Source organism: Erigeron canadensis, chromosome 4, assembly GCF_010389155.1.
Source record: "Erigeron canadensis isolate Cc75 chromosome 4, C_canadensis_v1, whole genome shotgun sequence".
NCBI lineage: Eukaryota > Viridiplantae > Streptophyta > Magnoliopsida > Asterales > Asteraceae > Erigeron > Erigeron canadensis.
In genome coordinates, this window is record NC_057764.1 from 26,187,884 (window position 1) to 26,205,203 (window position 17,320).

A 17,320-nucleotide genomic window follows, 5' to 3' on the forward strand; every position below is an offset into this window, starting at 1 on the left:
TATCTAAATTGAAGGCTTTCGTACCCCGATTGATTTGGACAGAGCCATCCATTTACCCATTTACTTTGTGTAATTTTTTCATATATAAAAGCTACTCATATAAAGATTGCCGTTATATGTTCGATCTATGATCGAACGTTATTCTTATCGTATATTATTATGATTAAGAGTATTTTTGGGATATCAAGTAAGTTAGATGGTAAGTGTATTGAATAGTGATGGATGTTTTAAGTATATCAAACCTATAATATGAGAAAAAGTGAGATGATTGATGTTTTATCTAATGGTATACCCCAAACCGTATCTAGATACCACGAGTACGATTGAAAATTTGAAATGCTCTAAAATACGATCGAAGAAATGAAACAGAGGCGCAGACATCAATTCTTGGACCGCAAAATCACATGTTCGATGTGATATAGTATGAAAAAAACAAACGTTGTGATGGTTCTTTTTTGATAAAGTCTGTATCACTCAAAAATCAACTCGGTACATTATAGAAAATAGAAAGTTGTGATAATGAACTAATCTGATTCAGTTTGTAATAATCAAATCGATAATTATGTTCTATGTCTAACAATAAATTCGAATTTATATTGCTGTTAAAAAATAAATAAATTAATTCGAATTTAACCAATGGGTGAAACCTCAGTGGTACCGTCCCTAACAAAGAGTTTTAGACAAATAAAAGACGACTTAAAATCCTTCCTAAGCAGATTCCCTTCCACCTAGTTCTCTGGAGAGTCATCGGGCTGTAGTTTATGTGGTAGTGACTCAGGGTACCTATTCGGTACATGGGAACGGATGGTTCCAACCCATTTACCCTTTTTTCTGATTTACTAATTTATTTATACTTTTTATCATAATATTTATTTCTTGAAAAAAATTAGATATAGACTTATGATTTTCTCAAGTTCCTGATAGATGCTAGATTTAATTAGAAACAAATACACAAACAAATGGTTACACATACATGTAACATGTAATGTGGACAAATCAACAAAGAAGAAAAGAGAAAATAAAATTTAATTTATATATTTTTTAACAACATAAATATTAATATATACGTGTATATATATATATATATATATATATATATATATATTAAAGGACAAAATTCAAGATGAGCTAGCCTAAAAAAAATATCACAAGAAAAAGATTTAAAAGTCACTCTTCCCATCTAATGTTTATCTTACGATTCCTACTAACGAACCAATGGAAGGAATAGTAGACAATACAATCAAAAATCTCGCCATCTCTAGTCTTTGTAGGCTCGAAGATGCAATTGTTACAAAACCTCCAAAGAGTCCACCAAACAATAAAGGTGATCAAAAGAATTAGTTCTTTGTGCATCGACTTAAGATGCCAGCTAACTATCAATGATTGGTTAAAAATATATACACAAACATTTGTATGTATATTATTTGTATATCTAACATTGTTATAGTTAGAATGGTATTATAAACCTTGTATAATCAGTGAATAGATGGTGAATAGGAAACCACAATTGAGTAAAACATATCATTTCCAATAGCATTTTTGAAAAAGCTAAAAGTATTAACGAACATGCGAAATACCTGAGGAATCGACGTCTACAAATCAAATTTGAGACCTATCTCAGGAAAAACTAGATATAGGATCGAAAAATGAGACATATTTATATCGTAGAATATGTCTTAGAATTTATTAACATGTACTAACTCAATATCTTAGAATTTCTAAGTTTTAAAGGACTAATATAGTCTTACTTATGTCATATATTGAAATAAAGCTAAGTAAATTTAATTTAGACATTAGTGTATTCTTTAGGAAAGGCATACATTCATAAATACAAATTCAAATTTTTTACTCCGTATATAATATTATTTATAAGTAAAGTAATTATAAATTTTTATTTAGAAAAGAATATTTGTAAGTTTTAATATCTTAAAGCTTATAATTCACATGAAAGTTTATAATTTTCATTTATATGTATTTATTTATCATGATAAAATAAAATAATAACATAAAATAAAAAATAGCCTTTAATTGCTCAATGGGCAAGCCATTATTTTTATCCAGTTGGCTAAAAAACATTAATATTTTTAACATAAATTCATTGTTATTGATTATATAACGTGTTGTGGTTAATATAAAATGAAAATGATGGGTTTTAACTTTTAATATATAATAATAATAATAATAATCAGCTTAATCAAAAGCATCCAAGCCTGACTAAGTAGAACTTTGTCATTATTCTATTGGTTCATTATTATTATTATTATTAAGAGTAATGATTAATCATTTTAATTTATAAGCTTAAAAATCTTTTTGATTTAAAAAATCAAGTAGTGAGATTAGATAAAGATTTAATAAAATCCATTTATCACATTCATATAACTTTAAAGATTATTTTTAGGCTAATATTTAGGAGATCGATCATATTCTTATATACATAGATTATCATCATTGTATCATGCAATGATGACTGGTTACATTAGATATATATTTTTTTTTCTTCTCTTCAAAAGTTAATTAATGAAGTGTAGGCTAACTATAATTAGCATAATACATGTGCATTGTAGCGGAAGCTGATGGAAAGGCTGATTGGAACACAAGGTGATGGCAGGGTTGATTGGATGGGGATTGCGACGGTGGTGATTAAAGCTGACGAGTGATGATGGATTTGGCGGCGGATATGTGATTGGAAATGTCAAGGTTGATCGGAATGAAGGGTTAAGTTGGGTTGATCGGAATGAAGGGTTAAGTTGGGGTAAGAATTGATGCAGCTGCATAAAGTCTAAATGTATGAATAGAAAAGTTTAATGAATTGGCCCAACCGGCCCAGGCACTATAATTGAAAAATCTATCTTAATAAAAATATAACACTCCATGTATATAACTATGAGCAAGTCACCTATATGCCTCAATGCCTCATGTCTGTATGAGTCATTGTGTATTGATACATTGATATGATATCTAATGACTTCATATGCGTTTGACATTTTAATTTTTCTATAATTATCTTTGTTGATCTTTTGTTACCTATATTTATTATTAAGAAAATATCTTATGTTAAGTTATTATAAGTAGATATGTTGAGTGTTGACTTTACACTCGTTTGTATTTTCGGACTATATATATATATTTAATAGTTTATGATGCTTATATACCTCTGATAATTAGTATGCTTACGTATGTTCCCAATGCATAGTCCTTCTTTAACTCTATTATACTTTACGGAAATGGACATCCTTGCAAATATTAATTTATAAACATCAGAGAGATTAAATTTTCGACCTTTTAACTATAAATATATGGCTACATGTTTAGAAGTACACCTAATCTTAGTTGAAAATCACTTAACTACGTTTTCTAAAAAGTAAAAATTATATTGTAGGTTGGAAAATTTCAAATAATATGTCAGGTATATGTGTATCTGTAACAGTCCACTTTTATAAGTATTTAATATTATGTAAAATTTAATAACTTGAATATATAATGAAAGGGAAAATAAAATCCTTGATTGCAACAATAATCTGCATTATGTCTTATTTAGAATGGGTTGAACAACTACAGCATTACTATAATATTTTGAGAATAGGTCAAATTAGCCGAAATTTACTCAAAGTATGCTATAATATATAAAACCTATTGTTCCATTGATATACAAGTAATTTATTGTAATAGTAATACAAACTTTTTATGATATAGTTAAAACTAGATTTTATACCCGTGTTCAAAACTGGACACGAGACTTAGGACATTATTAATATTAGATATGAATACATGTGACTCATAAAAGCTTATAAGTTCAATGTTGAAGATATAAGTAGATACTAAGTGTTTAATTCAAATGTTAAGAATGTTAAGCTAATATAAAGAAAACTAATGTAATAAAACTACATTGGAAACATATGCCCTCCTTCATCATTTAAAAGACTTCTTTATAGATGAAATTTGTTTTATTGTTTTTTATCTTCTCATCTTTGTACATATTAACACCTTAAAGCCCTTCTCGGCTTACTCAAGATACTGCAATGTACAATTGTTTGTTCGTGTGTGAAAACTGGATTTTGTAGATAAAACCCAATTTTATTAACATATTAAAAATAATTGTTTTAGTTATTTGTTTTTTATTAATTAAATAAAATTATGTAAAAACTCAAATGATAACATTAGCGAGAGGCAATTTGATGTAATTGAATGATATGATTGATTAATAGTTATTATTAAGATCTTAATATATTTACATTAAATTTAATTTATTTTTAATTATATTTATATATCTTTTATTATACTAAAGCACAGTTGCTCTAATAAATTATCGACCAATCATAGCTCTTGATTTCTTAATGTTGACTTTTGTTTTCAATTTTGACTTTAATTTACACTTTTTTGTTTTCCAACACAAATTACACTTTTTACCCAATAGTTTAAATATAATAAATAAATAAATAATAGCTTATATATATCCAATAGAATAATAGCTAATATATATCCAATAACATAATAACTAATATATATCCAATAATATGTTCTATCATATATATAAAATTACAAAATCTTAATGTTAACTTTTGTTTTCAACTTTGACTTTAATTTACACTTTTTTGTTTTCCATCACAAATTTACACTTTTTACCCAATAATTTTAATAGAATAAATAAATCGTAATAGCTTATATATATCCAATAGAATAATGCCTAATATTTATCCAATAAATAATAACTAATATATATCCAATAATATGTTCTATCACATATATATATATATATATAATTATATAAAATAAATTAAATTTAATGTAAATATGTTAAGATTTTAGTAGTAATCGTACTATTTTAATATATATTAAAAGACAATTGAACTAATGACTTATTAACCAATCATATCGCTCGATTTCATCAAATTGACTCTCGCTGATGTCATCATATAGTTTTTTACATAATTTTATTTATTTAATAAAAAACAAATAACTAAAATAATTATTTTTACAATGTTATTAAAACTGGTTTCTATCTACAAAGTTCAGTTTTCACACGTGAACAATTGTACATTGCAGTATCTCGAATTAAGTCAAGAAGGGGCTTTCAGGTGTTAATATGTGACAAAGATAAGAAGACAAAATACACTACAACAAATTTCGTCTATAAAGAAGTCTTTTAAATGATGAAAGAGTGTATATACTTCCAATATTCTTTTATTACATTAGTTTTCTTTCTATTAGCTTAACATTCTTGGCATTTGAATTAAACACTCAGTATTTACTTATATCTTTAACTTTCACTTTATAAGCTTTTATGAGTTACATGTATTACTATCTAATATTAATAATGTTGTAAGTCTCGTGTCCAGTGTTGGACACGGGTCTAAAATCTAGTATATATATATATGATAGAACATATTATTGGATATATATTAGTTTTTATTTAATTGGATAAATATTAGCTATTATTCTATCGGATATATATTAGCTATTATTATTTATTTATTATATTAATATATTGGGTAAAAAGTATAAATTTGTGATGAAAAACTAAAAAGTGTAAATTAAAGTCAAAATTGAAAACAAAAGTCAACATTAAGAAATCGAGAACTGTGATTGATCGATAAGTTATTAGAGCAACTGTGTTTTAGTATATAATAAAAGATCTGATTATGAGCGGAGAAAAAATTTAATTGATTATGTGTTGATATCTCATATGGACATATGGTCTAACAATGCATCTACCTTCTCTAGGGCCTAGGCTACATAACAAATCTTCAACCCAACGAGTAGTCTAGACGATGGGCTACCTTTGGCCCAATAAATCAAGTCATTGTAAAATAATAAACAATAAATCATTAGCAAGTCTTGTATGTGTTTTTTTGCAAGGCCACAATTTTTTTTTTCCTTCATGAAATATGAAACTCATAGATACAAATCCAACTCGCACCATCTATGAAGTGCTTTATCATTAATAACATAATACCCGCGCAATGCGGCGTGTAATGGTAGTGGCAACGTCAAATTGTGTAAGTAATTGATGTAAGATGTTTGATTAAATATGTAGTAGAGATATTATATAGTCTAAGAGACTGATGGTGGTGTAATTTAATATTAAGAGTTGGTAGTGATTTAGTTCATTAAGAGTAGTTTGGTCAATTCATATGTCTCACTTTTCTCACATTTAACATAGAACTATAATTTTTATTTTTATACAGTAATATAGATTCACGGTTTTTTGTCTGGTAAAAAAAAAAAAACAAACAATAAACCATTTATTTACTATAATTCAAATGGGCCAAAATAATACTCTTAAAATGGCCCAAAGTGGGCTTAGTGTCATATTGTTTAGGGCTCCATATAAATTATGACAGAATACCCAACTGTTTTCCCTCCCTCCTTTCTTCCCTTCTCTTACACACCTACCTTTGCTGTGTTTATCTGGCCTCTGCACAAAATAAATTCATAAAAAAAAAAGGAAAAAGATATGGAGTTTGTGAGCCCTGAAGGTCTTCGCTTAGATGGACGTCGTCCCATGGAGGTTATTTTTTTTTATAACAAATTTTATTATATTTTTATCAAAATATATCGACTTGATTTTGATATATATATATATATACATGATTAGATGAGACAACTGAGAGCAGAAATTGGCACTGTTTCTAGAGCTGATGGGTATGTCTTCTTTTTCCTTTCTTTGTATTTAATTACAACAATTTAGCATTTAAAAAACCTAAGTTTATTGTGTATATATATATATATTGTTAGTACCAATAATAATAATAATAATAATAAAGTGATGTTGTAAAATAGGTCAGCAGTTTTTGAAATGGGTAATACTAAAGTCATTGCTGCTGTTTATGGTCCTAGAGAGGTACACCCCCTTAAACATTATCTGTTAATTCGACTATTTTTGCACTGTTCGGATGTTTGGCGATGTTAGAACATGTTTTTATTTGTTTACTTGCGTACTTTTCTTACGGCCGATAAGTAATAGCAAACACTCTTTTGCAAAAGTGCTTACTAAATACGGAATAATCATTTTAAAATAAGCAGTGGCCAGTTTGATACTTGCTTATATTCTAACATAAGACCATAATTAACAACCTATTTATTGATAGTTATTTCGGGTAGGCCAAGGATATTTTCGTAAAGCGAATAAATACTTTATAAATAAAATATACAATACATTCCCAAACTAAGATAGTATTAGGTGAGTATTCTTGCCCATAACAGCCCAACACTAGGTATAGAGGGACCCCTTAATGAAACAATATTTTTACCTGCAATTGAAGCCTCGCCCTCATTGTTAGTCGGTGGCAGTTTTGAATATTCATCTGATGGAGATGTTCCTCGTCTTGGATCTTGTACAACTTATGTATGAAACTCGGTAGTTTGGCAATTGGCACTATTAAGCTTACTATGTTCCATCTAAATAACGCATAATGCATTCAACCAAAAAATTCAAAACAAATTGTTAAAACCAGAAAGTTTGAAACCATTGAAAAAACTTAATTAGAACCATGAACTATGCCATCATCATCAAATGTGTCAACCTCTTCTTCCTCAGAATCGTCATCAATTAAGCTTACATAAGATGCAGGTCTTGATGATGATACATGAGAAGACCTTGTTACTCTAGAGGGCTCTCCTGCCCCACTCACCTCTCCAACCATGGTCCAAGTTAAATCCTCATCACCGTGAACACGATCCTCCTCCATTATTCCTGTTAGCCACTCCTTGCTATCATCAATATCATCTAGTGATATTGGATCAAAGTCATCAGGGTTGTCACGACGATTCTCAAGCATGGTGTTGTACTTGACATTCACCAAATCGTGCAACTTATGGTGTTCAAGTCTGTTTCTTTCTTTTGAATGGATCTGTTCAAGAGTTATAAAGTATTCACTAACAACTGATAGTTACATCTTACAGAGTCTAAAATGTAAAGCTGTTCATATTAAACTCAACAGAAAATTGCGTGCTTAAATGTGCTCCAGTTCCTTTCACATCCTGATGCACTGCATGTTAAGCTCAACACTTTAATCGCAAATTCTTGTAGATTTGGTGTACCTTTCCCAAATAAGTAATCTAGTAATCTAGCTGTACAAATCATAAGATAGACTAGTAATCTAGTATTTAATACAAATAAGTAGCCTTACCAGGAGGTACTTTCATGTGTTGCCTATTTGCAACATCTAATCGAAAGAAACCTTCTTGGTTTACCAAATCTTGTGTGTCTTTATCCGGGACCAGCCGTTTGATGCATTCGTGTAAACCGGTTGACACTTCTTGGTCACTCTCAGTTTCCTTGTTGTAACTATAGAAATGCGGGTTTAAGTAATAACCCACTGCATGTAATGGATGGTGAAATTGAGAGTTCCACCGTTTGTCTACTATGTCTGAGATAATCTTGTACTCGTCTTGTTGTTTGCTTAAAGCAGCTTTAATTGCAAGCTTAGCCCTTTCCATGGCTTCATATATATAACCCATTGCAGGTTTCTTCTCATTATCAACTAGGCGAAGCACTCTCACAATAGGGCTCATCGCTTTTATAGTAAAAATGAAATTGTTCCAGAAACTAGGTGCGAAAACAATGTCATTAGCACGTTTCCCCTATGTTTCTTTAGACCATTTACTTGTGGTCTATTTTTCACCACCATACATCAATCTCAAAGCATTTTTATGTGTATGCTAACTTTTAAAGGTTGGATAAGTTGTTGCAAATCTAGTTACTTCACATCTAGTTAACTCGTTGTTCTCTGTAAACTCCCTCATTATGTTTAGAACACTAGTATGGTTATAAATAAAACTCACAAAATAAATAGCTTTCTCTGCTGTTACTTTCACTTTTTTGATCTTACTGATGTCTTCAAGCATAATATCTAAACAGTGAGCAACACAAGGTGTCCAATATATGTGTGGCCTCTTTTCCATGAGCATTTGGCCTACAATAATTTTCAATCAGGTGCAAGTTAAAACGCATATAAGTAAATCAGTAAGTTAATGAAATTAAAACCAGAAAACTTAATAAAAAACAACTAACCAGCTTTATTGAAGTTACTTCTATTGTCGGTTATTAGTTGGACAACATTTGTCCTATAGCATGTATCATTTCTTTGAAGTAATCCATTTTGGCTATGCAATCCCAGCTTGGTAGAAACAGGCAGCAATCTTCTGATTAGTTCTGGGTCGCGACTTTTTCTCACATGCATCATATATGCTTGTTTGAAACTTTGAATATTTTTTCCTTTAGCTTTTTCTGAAATAATATAAAAAGTTTATAATCTGGTGCATATATTTATCCATCAAAGAAGCATATGATGTCCTATTATTGCCATATACAATAAGCATATAAAGTAACATGAATTAAGAAACATATAAAAGTATATATCAGTTATACTCTAAAATAAGCAAATAAAAGAACCAAAAATCTAGCGGTCCTTTCACATTAGACCTGGTAGTGGTTGGTTTCTCCACCCGGGCTCTCTTGTTTTGAGTATTCTCGTTCTCAACAGCCTCGTCCTCATCAGGTTCATCATCACCAAATCCACCATCTTCAAAATCCATGGTCAAATCTTGTAAGCCATCGTTATTCTTCATTTCTTCTTTGCCTTTTGTCTTTCAACATATTCAATTAGTTCAGCCTTCACATCATCTGGAACCTTTTCACACTTTTGAACATTTCTGTTACCTCCTATGTGATATTGTTTAGCCCTACAAATTCCCGCTTTGCTGACAAACCCACAAAAAATTGCAACGGACGGCATTCTTGTCATTAGCATATGCCCACTTGTTGTACTTCCACCCAGAGTCTTATGGATTTAGGATGTTGAGAAACATTACCACCTTGATTCATTGACTACAAATGATAATGAATAAAATTTCAGTTAAAAAATCTGAGTTAAAGAAAAATAGGAAACTGATTCTAAGAAAAAAAGAAAAAACTTGCCTGAAGTTGAAGGGAGAATGTGTTGATGAAGGATGATCTGCTAATAATTTTTTATCTTTGGATGTGATTAGAAGGAACAGTCTTAAAAGCTAAGATCCAAATTCGGGTCACTCCTTGGTGACCATGAACTGCCACAATCTCTTCATTTATGTGCTTAGATAAACAAAAAGTAGAAGGAAATGCCATTCCAGCTAAATCACTTCTTCTTGCCCCCTTTTCTGTTTTTGTTTCTTTTAACAGCTGCAGTACTTGATACGACTTTATTGATATCAAATAACTACGTTCAATCGGAAGGGAAACTGTTCATAATATTATATGCATTTACAAATTGAAACAATAGCATGTGCACTTATAGGGCACCATAATTCGTTCAACATTAAGTAATGAAACTTTGAATCAGAGAATAAGCATCCTTTAATATACACACACATTAAGGTTCACTTTTATTTTACATTGCACTTGTCAAGATAGCTTTGCATTATGTGTGTTTACCTGATTATTTTTATTGGCATATCAATAATGTGGACACAAATCGTATTTAGTCTCAAAATCTTTTCTTAATCCAGGTCCAAAATAGGAGCCAACAAATTAATGATAAGGCATTGGTAAAGAGCTACCATCACTTGTTGTCCCAACTTTTATTTATACTTTCTTACAACATTTGAAGCCCATATCATCATTATTAAATGTTCAAAAACTTTTGGCAGATAAGGTGCGAGTATACGATGGCTAATTTTAGTACAGGTGATCGCATGAGAAAACCAAAGGGTGACAGGTTTGGATCTTGCTTATCAAACTTGATGGTTTGTTGACTACGAATAAGCGCATATGTTTTTTTTTCTTCACGGGTATGTTATATTATGTATGGCTATTCAATCTCATAATATGCAGGAGATCCACCGAGATTTCTTTGGTTATTCGCCAGACAATGGAAGCATGCATACTGACACATTTAATGCCCCGTTCCCAGATTGACATTTTTGTCCAAGTTCTTCAAGCAGACGGAGGTAAAAGGACATTCAAACTGCTTATTACATTTAACAAGCAGCTGATCTGTTACACGGCTTAACTGGTTTGTGTACTCTTTTCAGGAACAAGGTCTGCATGCATTAATGCTGCAACATTAGCCCTAGCAGATGCCGGAATTCCAATGCAGGATCTTGTTACTTCATGTAGTGCTGGATATTTGAATAGCACTCCTCTGCTTGGTAAGGACAGATCCGTCCATTAACTTCATGCGTACCTTTTACCTTTCTTGCCATGACATCTGTTAATAGCTGTTAAATAAACAGATCTCAATTATGTGGAAGATAGTGCTGGTGGGCCCGATGTTACTGTCGGGATTCTACCTAAGTTAGACAAAGTGACTCTTCTTCAGGTTATGCATCTTTTGAGTTGATAGTTCAATACTTATTACTAATATATTTGAGAAGTCAACAATGTTTGAGATTCTTTGTCAAACCTGGCTCATTTTGTTCGTTTTTGGCAGATGGATGCCAAGCTACCTATGGATATATTCGAAAATGTAATGCAACTAGCAACTGAAGGCTGCAAAGCAGTGGCAAGTTACATCCGAGAAGTAAGAACCGTGATTCTTGTACTTATAAACGTATATTACATATATTCTGTACTGTATCATTCCATGCTATCTCATCCTGCTTTCATTATTATGTGATTTATGATGTTTAATAATGATTTACAGGTGTTACTAGAAAACACAAATCAACTAGAAAATCGCCGTGGTGTATAACCTTCAACTTGGGTTAAATTCCAAATGCTTTTTGTCAGCTGATCGAGTTATTTAATGCCCTTTTCTCTTCCTGGATATGCTTAGAAGCTCAGAAAAAGCGCACCAGTGGGAACATCTTTATCAACATACTGCTTCAGAATTTCGGTGCAATGCTGCAAGGAATTTGTAAAAAAGAAACAAGTGAACTGGTGGGGTATTTGGTATTTTGGTTTTGAACTACAGCTAATACCTTGGAAATATGTAGCATGTTTTTATGGTAAATCTGAAGCTTTCATGTTTTGAAAACCAGTGTATCTGTTTTGATCAAACCTAAATGAAACTTGCTTTCTGTCTTAATACCACTCTCTTTCTGCACTCTTTAACTACGGCAATTGAATTTTGGCTTTGGCTCTTTGAAATCGCAGTATGTGTATGAAATAGCGTTTCGTGCAAATCCTTTTAAGTATATTCGGTTTTGTAAAATCAATAATTGAAAATTGAACATTATGTGTTTTTCTATAATAATGGTTTAAATGAGGGGATTAAATGAACACTAGATAAACAAGAAATGGGTCAAATTTAATGGGTTGGGTTCTTAGTCACTCCACCATCCAGACATGATCTTTCATATCTGGATGACTAAAATCTGTTTTACGGATTTTATTGTGAAATCACTACAAGAAAAATGATGATTAGTGACGACTTTGTTTAGTGACAACTAAAATTTGGTCACTAATAAGCTTATTTAGTTACCATTAAGAAAAAGTTGTCACTAAACAAAATTAGTGGCAAAAAATGACATCTTTTGTCTCTAAATAAAATTAGTGATGGACCTTTAGTGACGTAAAGTGACCACATTTGTCCATGAATTCCTTCTGCTTCACCTTGTGGCCTATCCCAAGACAGCTATGGAAGCTGCTAGCTACCTTCTTCCCATTCTTTAGTAGCCCGAGATGAGTTCTACACCCTAAGGAGATAGAGAAAGCCCTTCTAGAGATTCATGTAAAACCTGTTCTTGAAAACAACCTACTCATGCAAAGAGTCCTTTCCCCCATGCGCGGAAGGAAGTTTCTTTTGGCGGTACTCAAAATTTTGGTCACTAATTGACATAATTTTCTTGATTTTATTCATTTGCATTTGCTTAATGTAACAGTTAATAATATTTATGCAGGCTTGGGTTCGTATCTTCTTGAGACTTTGAACGATCACTGTAACAAAAAAATTATTCAAACATATAGTGTTTTTCTAAACCAGAATGAGACAAGTGACGTGGTGGTTCATCCTTACAACTCTGTCTTGATGCACATATAATATACTACTATCCAGGAAGTACCAATGAAGGAACTGATCCATAAATTAAAGGGTTGCATGAAAGATCCAATTTGACACTCCATAAAAAGTTGATCATTTAGCTTTATATAAAACTTAAAACTAAAAGCCTCAAGATTCTAACACAACTAACTTCTAAAGAAAAAATATTGCAACTTCAAAAGGTGTCTCAACTTAAAAACAGAGACCCCCACTGCAAAAACTGGAAGGCACCAAAAGAATCTCCAAGCGACCCGTCCATTCTTCTCCTGGCTTCAAAGTAACCGGTCTCTCGATCACTGCCCCATCAACACAAACCATCTGTTTGTATTCTTCATCTCCCATATCCGCCATTGCTTTTGACTTTTTCTCCCAAGGATTCCACACCACTGTACACAAAATAGACTAAAAAGTCAACAACTAATATACAGCCAACTTTGGGAGTAAAGAAAAGTTATAAGTAATCATACCGACATCAGGTAGTCCATCCTTTCTTATCACAAATGTCCGCTTTCTTTGATGATCAAGTACAGCAACACAGTTTGGAGAACTAAGATACACACGATCAAACTGAAAGAAGGAAAAAAAAAAACACAACGAATGTAAATGAACCTTATAACATAATTATAATTTATAAGCATGATCAACCAGGGATATCCAAATTCCATACTGCTGATAAGATACTTAGTTTAATGGGGAAAAGTCCTAACTCATTTTTTAAGCATTAACAGTTGAGTTTTATAACTGCAAGACGGGGAGGGCCGGTGGGTGAGTGAATGGGTTAAAATGAGTCGGGCTGGATTGGCTGTCCTGCAAACAGTTCTTTGTTCTTTTTTTCATACATCATGAATATAAGTTGGCGACTGTCGACCCGTTTGACTTTCTTGACCTGTTCAATCTATTTCCGTTGTAACCAAAATTTCTAGAACTTCACCCATTATACCTTATATAAGCATAAAACTCAAGTGACTGGTTTACCTACAAAACAGCATGGCTTTAAATTGCCACCTCTAAATTTACCTCAGATTCAAAGGTGATGGCATCTCCTTGTTCAGTAAAACGTTCTCTTTGACAAAGGTTGTCCAAATAGTCCATTGTTTCGAGCCCTTCAACCCTCACTTCGCTATCAATCAAGATTAACTTATAGTCAATGTCAAAGAAAAAAAAAAAAACCGTGAGTAAAAAAGCTAACAGCTTTGTGCATGATACCTGATGTCGGAAACAGATAAATACGAGTGATAAGCAAATGAGAAACTAAAAGGCTTCCCATTCATATTCCTGACACGAGATATTAAGGTCAGATTTCCATCCGTTCCAAGGCAAACTCTAAGGCGCAGTTCAAAGCTGAAAACATAGGATCTCTATCAGCCTTATGTGAGGAGTTTGATTTATTAAAATTTAAATAAAATCGAAGCTGAAGTAGAACCTATGAGGCCAGAACTTGAGGTCTTCCTCAGATGGTCGCAGTAGCAGATCAACAAACAATTTCCCGTTTGAATCCTTGGCAGGAAGTGACGGAGGATCTTCATCAACAGTCCAGAGTTTGTTTCTAGCAAATCCATGCTGCTCAAGTGGACCACAATTGCCAAACTGCACATCAAGTTACACTTGAACCAAAATGAAGTCTGCTGAATACATTTAGCATAAAGCACACAAATTAACACAAGATTTGTCAATATACCTGAGGAAAAAAGATACAGATCCCTCCTCGGATTGCTCTAGGAGACTTAACATTTGCCTGAAAATCGTATGTGTATCAAAATTTTTGTCCCATTTACGATTTCAACATCCAAATTACAATCTCTTTTTCAATATTAATACAATTCAAGGAGAAGAACACCACCTTACTACTAGTAAACAAGAGTTCTTCACCTCGGTTATTCCTCCACGAAATAACATGCCCCCCTTGCAAGCTAACCTGGAAAACCAAATGTTTTATCAACTAAACAATTCTAAAGTAAGAAAAAAAAGAATTATTCCATCAAATTAAGACTTTCTATCAATAAATGAAACTAAATAAATGAAAAATCTTCAACTAATAAATATTAACCCTATAAAGGTTTATAGACAGGATGAAACCTTAGCCGAGGCACCTTGTGGATTCCGAAGCACGATCTGATCAACTCCATTGGAATCCTTAACCTTTGCAGTGGCAATCCTGGGATCCCAGACGGCTGCCGGATGTTTCATTTTTATCTGAAAATGCACAAATCACTTAAACCCTTCCCCATATAATGCCTATTTATAAACCCTGAATCAAACGTTTTGCCTGTGATAAATGTGGATATCTGTCCAGAGGTGGTGACATGTGTCACTAACGTTGCACAACCATTTTGTATCATCTTTCTTGTGAAACAACAACAAAAGTAAAGAAAAAAAAAAGACACCCTTTTCAAATCTTGTGATCAATCCCAACTACTAAAATTCAATTCTTTCCCATTAATCCACAACTTATCTTAAAAAAGCAACTTACTTTCTATAATTGGAAAGTTGTCCCAAATGGCATGAAGCTTGTGATCTCCTCACCTAAATTTCAAAAATATATATTATTTTTCCAAACAAATTTCATTAGAAGCATAAATGCATAATGTACTAAACAAAAAAAAAAACAAAAAAGCTTATTGGCTCGATGAAAAACAAAAACAAGTTTGTTGAGTTAAAATGTGAGGCATGTTTGTTCCAAAATATGTGACCATTTCCAAATTTTAACCTATCGAATATTTCTAAATAGTAAATGTGACATATGTGAGTCACATTCTTCTTAAACTATGTGTCAATTGTAGACACAGATGAATTACGCCGTTCAAAAAACAAAAAGAAAAAAAAAACAGATGAATTACATGAATCCCACATTACCAAATCAAGAACAAAAACATCTTAAAAGTTTGAGCCAAAAATTTCACTCAATTTTCTTTTTCCATATTGAAAATAGTATATCAAGATAGAATCTTTACATTTTAAGAAAAAAAATAGTAAAGGTGATACTAAATTATGAAATATTGAAATCCAAACAACACCCATTTGAGGAAACAATTAGCATCTAATTATAAACATTAAAGTTTTGATTTTTATAATGAATGAACGATATGATATAGAATTAGATATAAAGAGCATCTTCAATTTTAAACGTTTTATATAATTCTATTATCTTGGCATGTCACAATTAATGAATCCATCCATTTTATAAACCTATATTCATTAGTATTTCATTATGTACTAGAACGAAGGCTCGTGCGATGCACGGCCAGATATGTCGATTTGTTTGACATCTTGGCTAAAGATTAGTCCTCTATACATTAGTCCTTATCCTTATAGATTAAGTGCTAAAAATCATCTTTCATTCAACTTTAATATACATATATATATAGAGAGAGAGAGAGGGGGGGGGGGGGGGGGAAGCCCGTGCAATGCACGACATGGATAATAGTATATTCGTTTACTTTCATGTCGTAGCAAGGTTGGTACAAATAGTTTGTTTCCTTTAAAAGTTGTGACCATTGCAATAGCAAAACATAGCAGCTATTATGTGTCATCAATATGTTTATAGCACAAACGTATGGAAAGCAAGAAAAAAGTACTTAGATATAACAATTGAAAATAAAATTCCAACATGCCAAATTTAGTAGAACCATAGTGTTTTCATAATAAAGTGCACAGCTCTTCCGTCATGAATAAGTGTACCCTTTTCTTAAGGAGCCTGGTTGACATTATGGCTATCGTTGTTTTCCAGTTTCTCATCTCATTAGGGCATCTTAAAAGTACAGTCGAGCATATCTGGGTTGATCTCCTTCAGTGGGAAGCATGGAACCTATTCGATGATAGTTTTGCCCGCTTATTCTAAATGTGTATAAACTTCTTCTACTATTTAAAGCATGGTTAATCTTCCCCCCTAACGATGTGAAGCAAACATGCTATTATATGTCCTAATCTATTCCTCGAATTTTACTGTGGCCGAGTTATGTCAATCCAAAAATGACCTTAGTGGTTCAGGAGCTTCAGGTAACAGTGGCAATAACATTTTTCCATCATGGCAATAGGATGAGAACGTATGCTGATCAGACTCTGCGATCTTTTTCTGCTCTACGTACCACATGATTAATTCCCAATTCTGACATGTATATGTTGGTCTTCGCAAGTTCAACTAAGCTACATGTATTTAACGTGCATAAAAAAACTTGTACATTCCATATTAAAAGTCCGCCTCCTGATTTTCATGGTAAATGTACAAACAATTTATGCACCTTAAACACAGCCCTAAGGGCTGTATTTAGCAAACCCCTTATTTTTTTAAAACAATTTTTAAACCTTTTCATGAACCTTCTATAAGAAGACTTCACTTACATAATATTGTTTGGTTAATTGAT

At 31.9% G+C, this 17,320-nt stretch overlaps 2 protein-coding genes across 2 annotated transcripts; one reads left to right on the plus strand and one right to left on the minus strand.

Annotated features, from left to right (window-relative positions):
- The first annotated feature begins 6,377 nt into the window (after positions 1-6,377).
- Positions 6,378-12,005, plus strand: LOC122596688 (exosome complex component RRP41 homolog). Its single transcript, XM_043769307.1, has 10 exons — positions 6,378-6,508; positions 6,596-6,642; positions 6,781-6,841; positions 10,486-10,524; positions 10,627-10,694; positions 10,811-10,926; positions 11,011-11,127; positions 11,212-11,297; positions 11,409-11,498; positions 11,622-12,005. Exons 1-10 carry the CDS (start codon positions 6,455-6,457, stop codon positions 11,667-11,669), a joined length of 726 nt encoding a protein of 241 aa, XP_043625242.1. The 5' UTR covers positions 6,378-6,454; the 3' UTR covers positions 11,670-12,005.
- A 1,024-nt stretch (positions 12,006-13,029) lies between these two features.
- LOC122594815 (putative glucose-6-phosphate 1-epimerase) lies at positions 13,030-15,171 on the minus strand. Its single transcript, XM_043767125.1, has 8 exons — positions 15,036-15,171; positions 14,800-14,874; positions 14,638-14,694; positions 14,383-14,546; positions 14,166-14,300; positions 13,977-14,079; positions 13,427-13,526; positions 13,030-13,345 (listed from the first exon to the last, which is right to left on the minus strand). Exons 1-8 carry the CDS (start codon positions 15,144-15,146, stop codon positions 13,152-13,154), a joined length of 939 nt encoding a protein of 312 aa, XP_043623060.1. The 5' UTR covers positions 15,147-15,171; the 3' UTR covers positions 13,030-13,151.
- Positions 15,172-17,320: the final 2,149 nt, after the last annotated feature.

What these genes read in the sequence shown, in the direction of transcription:
- LOC122594815 (XM_043767125.1), bottom strand. Translation starts at nt 15,146, where the DNA reads ATGAAACATCCGGCAGCCGTCTGGGATCCCAGGATTGCCACTGCAAAG. An exon ending in CACAAGGTGCCTCGGCTAAG is followed by an intron (nt 14,875 to 15,035) that starts GTTTCATCCTGT and finishes TTGGTTTTCCAG; the next exon opens with GTTAGCTTGCAAGGGGGGCA. An exon ending in TCTTGTTTACTAGTAGTAAG is followed by an intron (nt 14,695 to 14,799) that starts GTGGTGTTCTTC and finishes TACGATTTTCAG; the next exon opens with GCAAATGTTAAGTCTCCTAG.
- LOC122596688 (XM_043769307.1), top strand. Translation starts at nt 6,455, where the DNA reads ATGGAGTTTGTGAGCCCTGAAGGTCTTCGCTTAGATGGACGTCGTCCC. An exon ending in AGTTCTTCAAGCAGACGGAG is followed by an intron (nt 10,927 to 11,010) that starts GTAAAAGGACAT and finishes TACTCTTTTCAG; the next exon opens with GAACAAGGTCTGCATGCATT. An exon ending in ACAAAGTGACTCTTCTTCAG is followed by an intron (nt 11,298 to 11,408) that starts GTTATGCATCTT and finishes CGTTTTTGGCAG; the next exon opens with ATGGATGCCAAGCTACCTAT.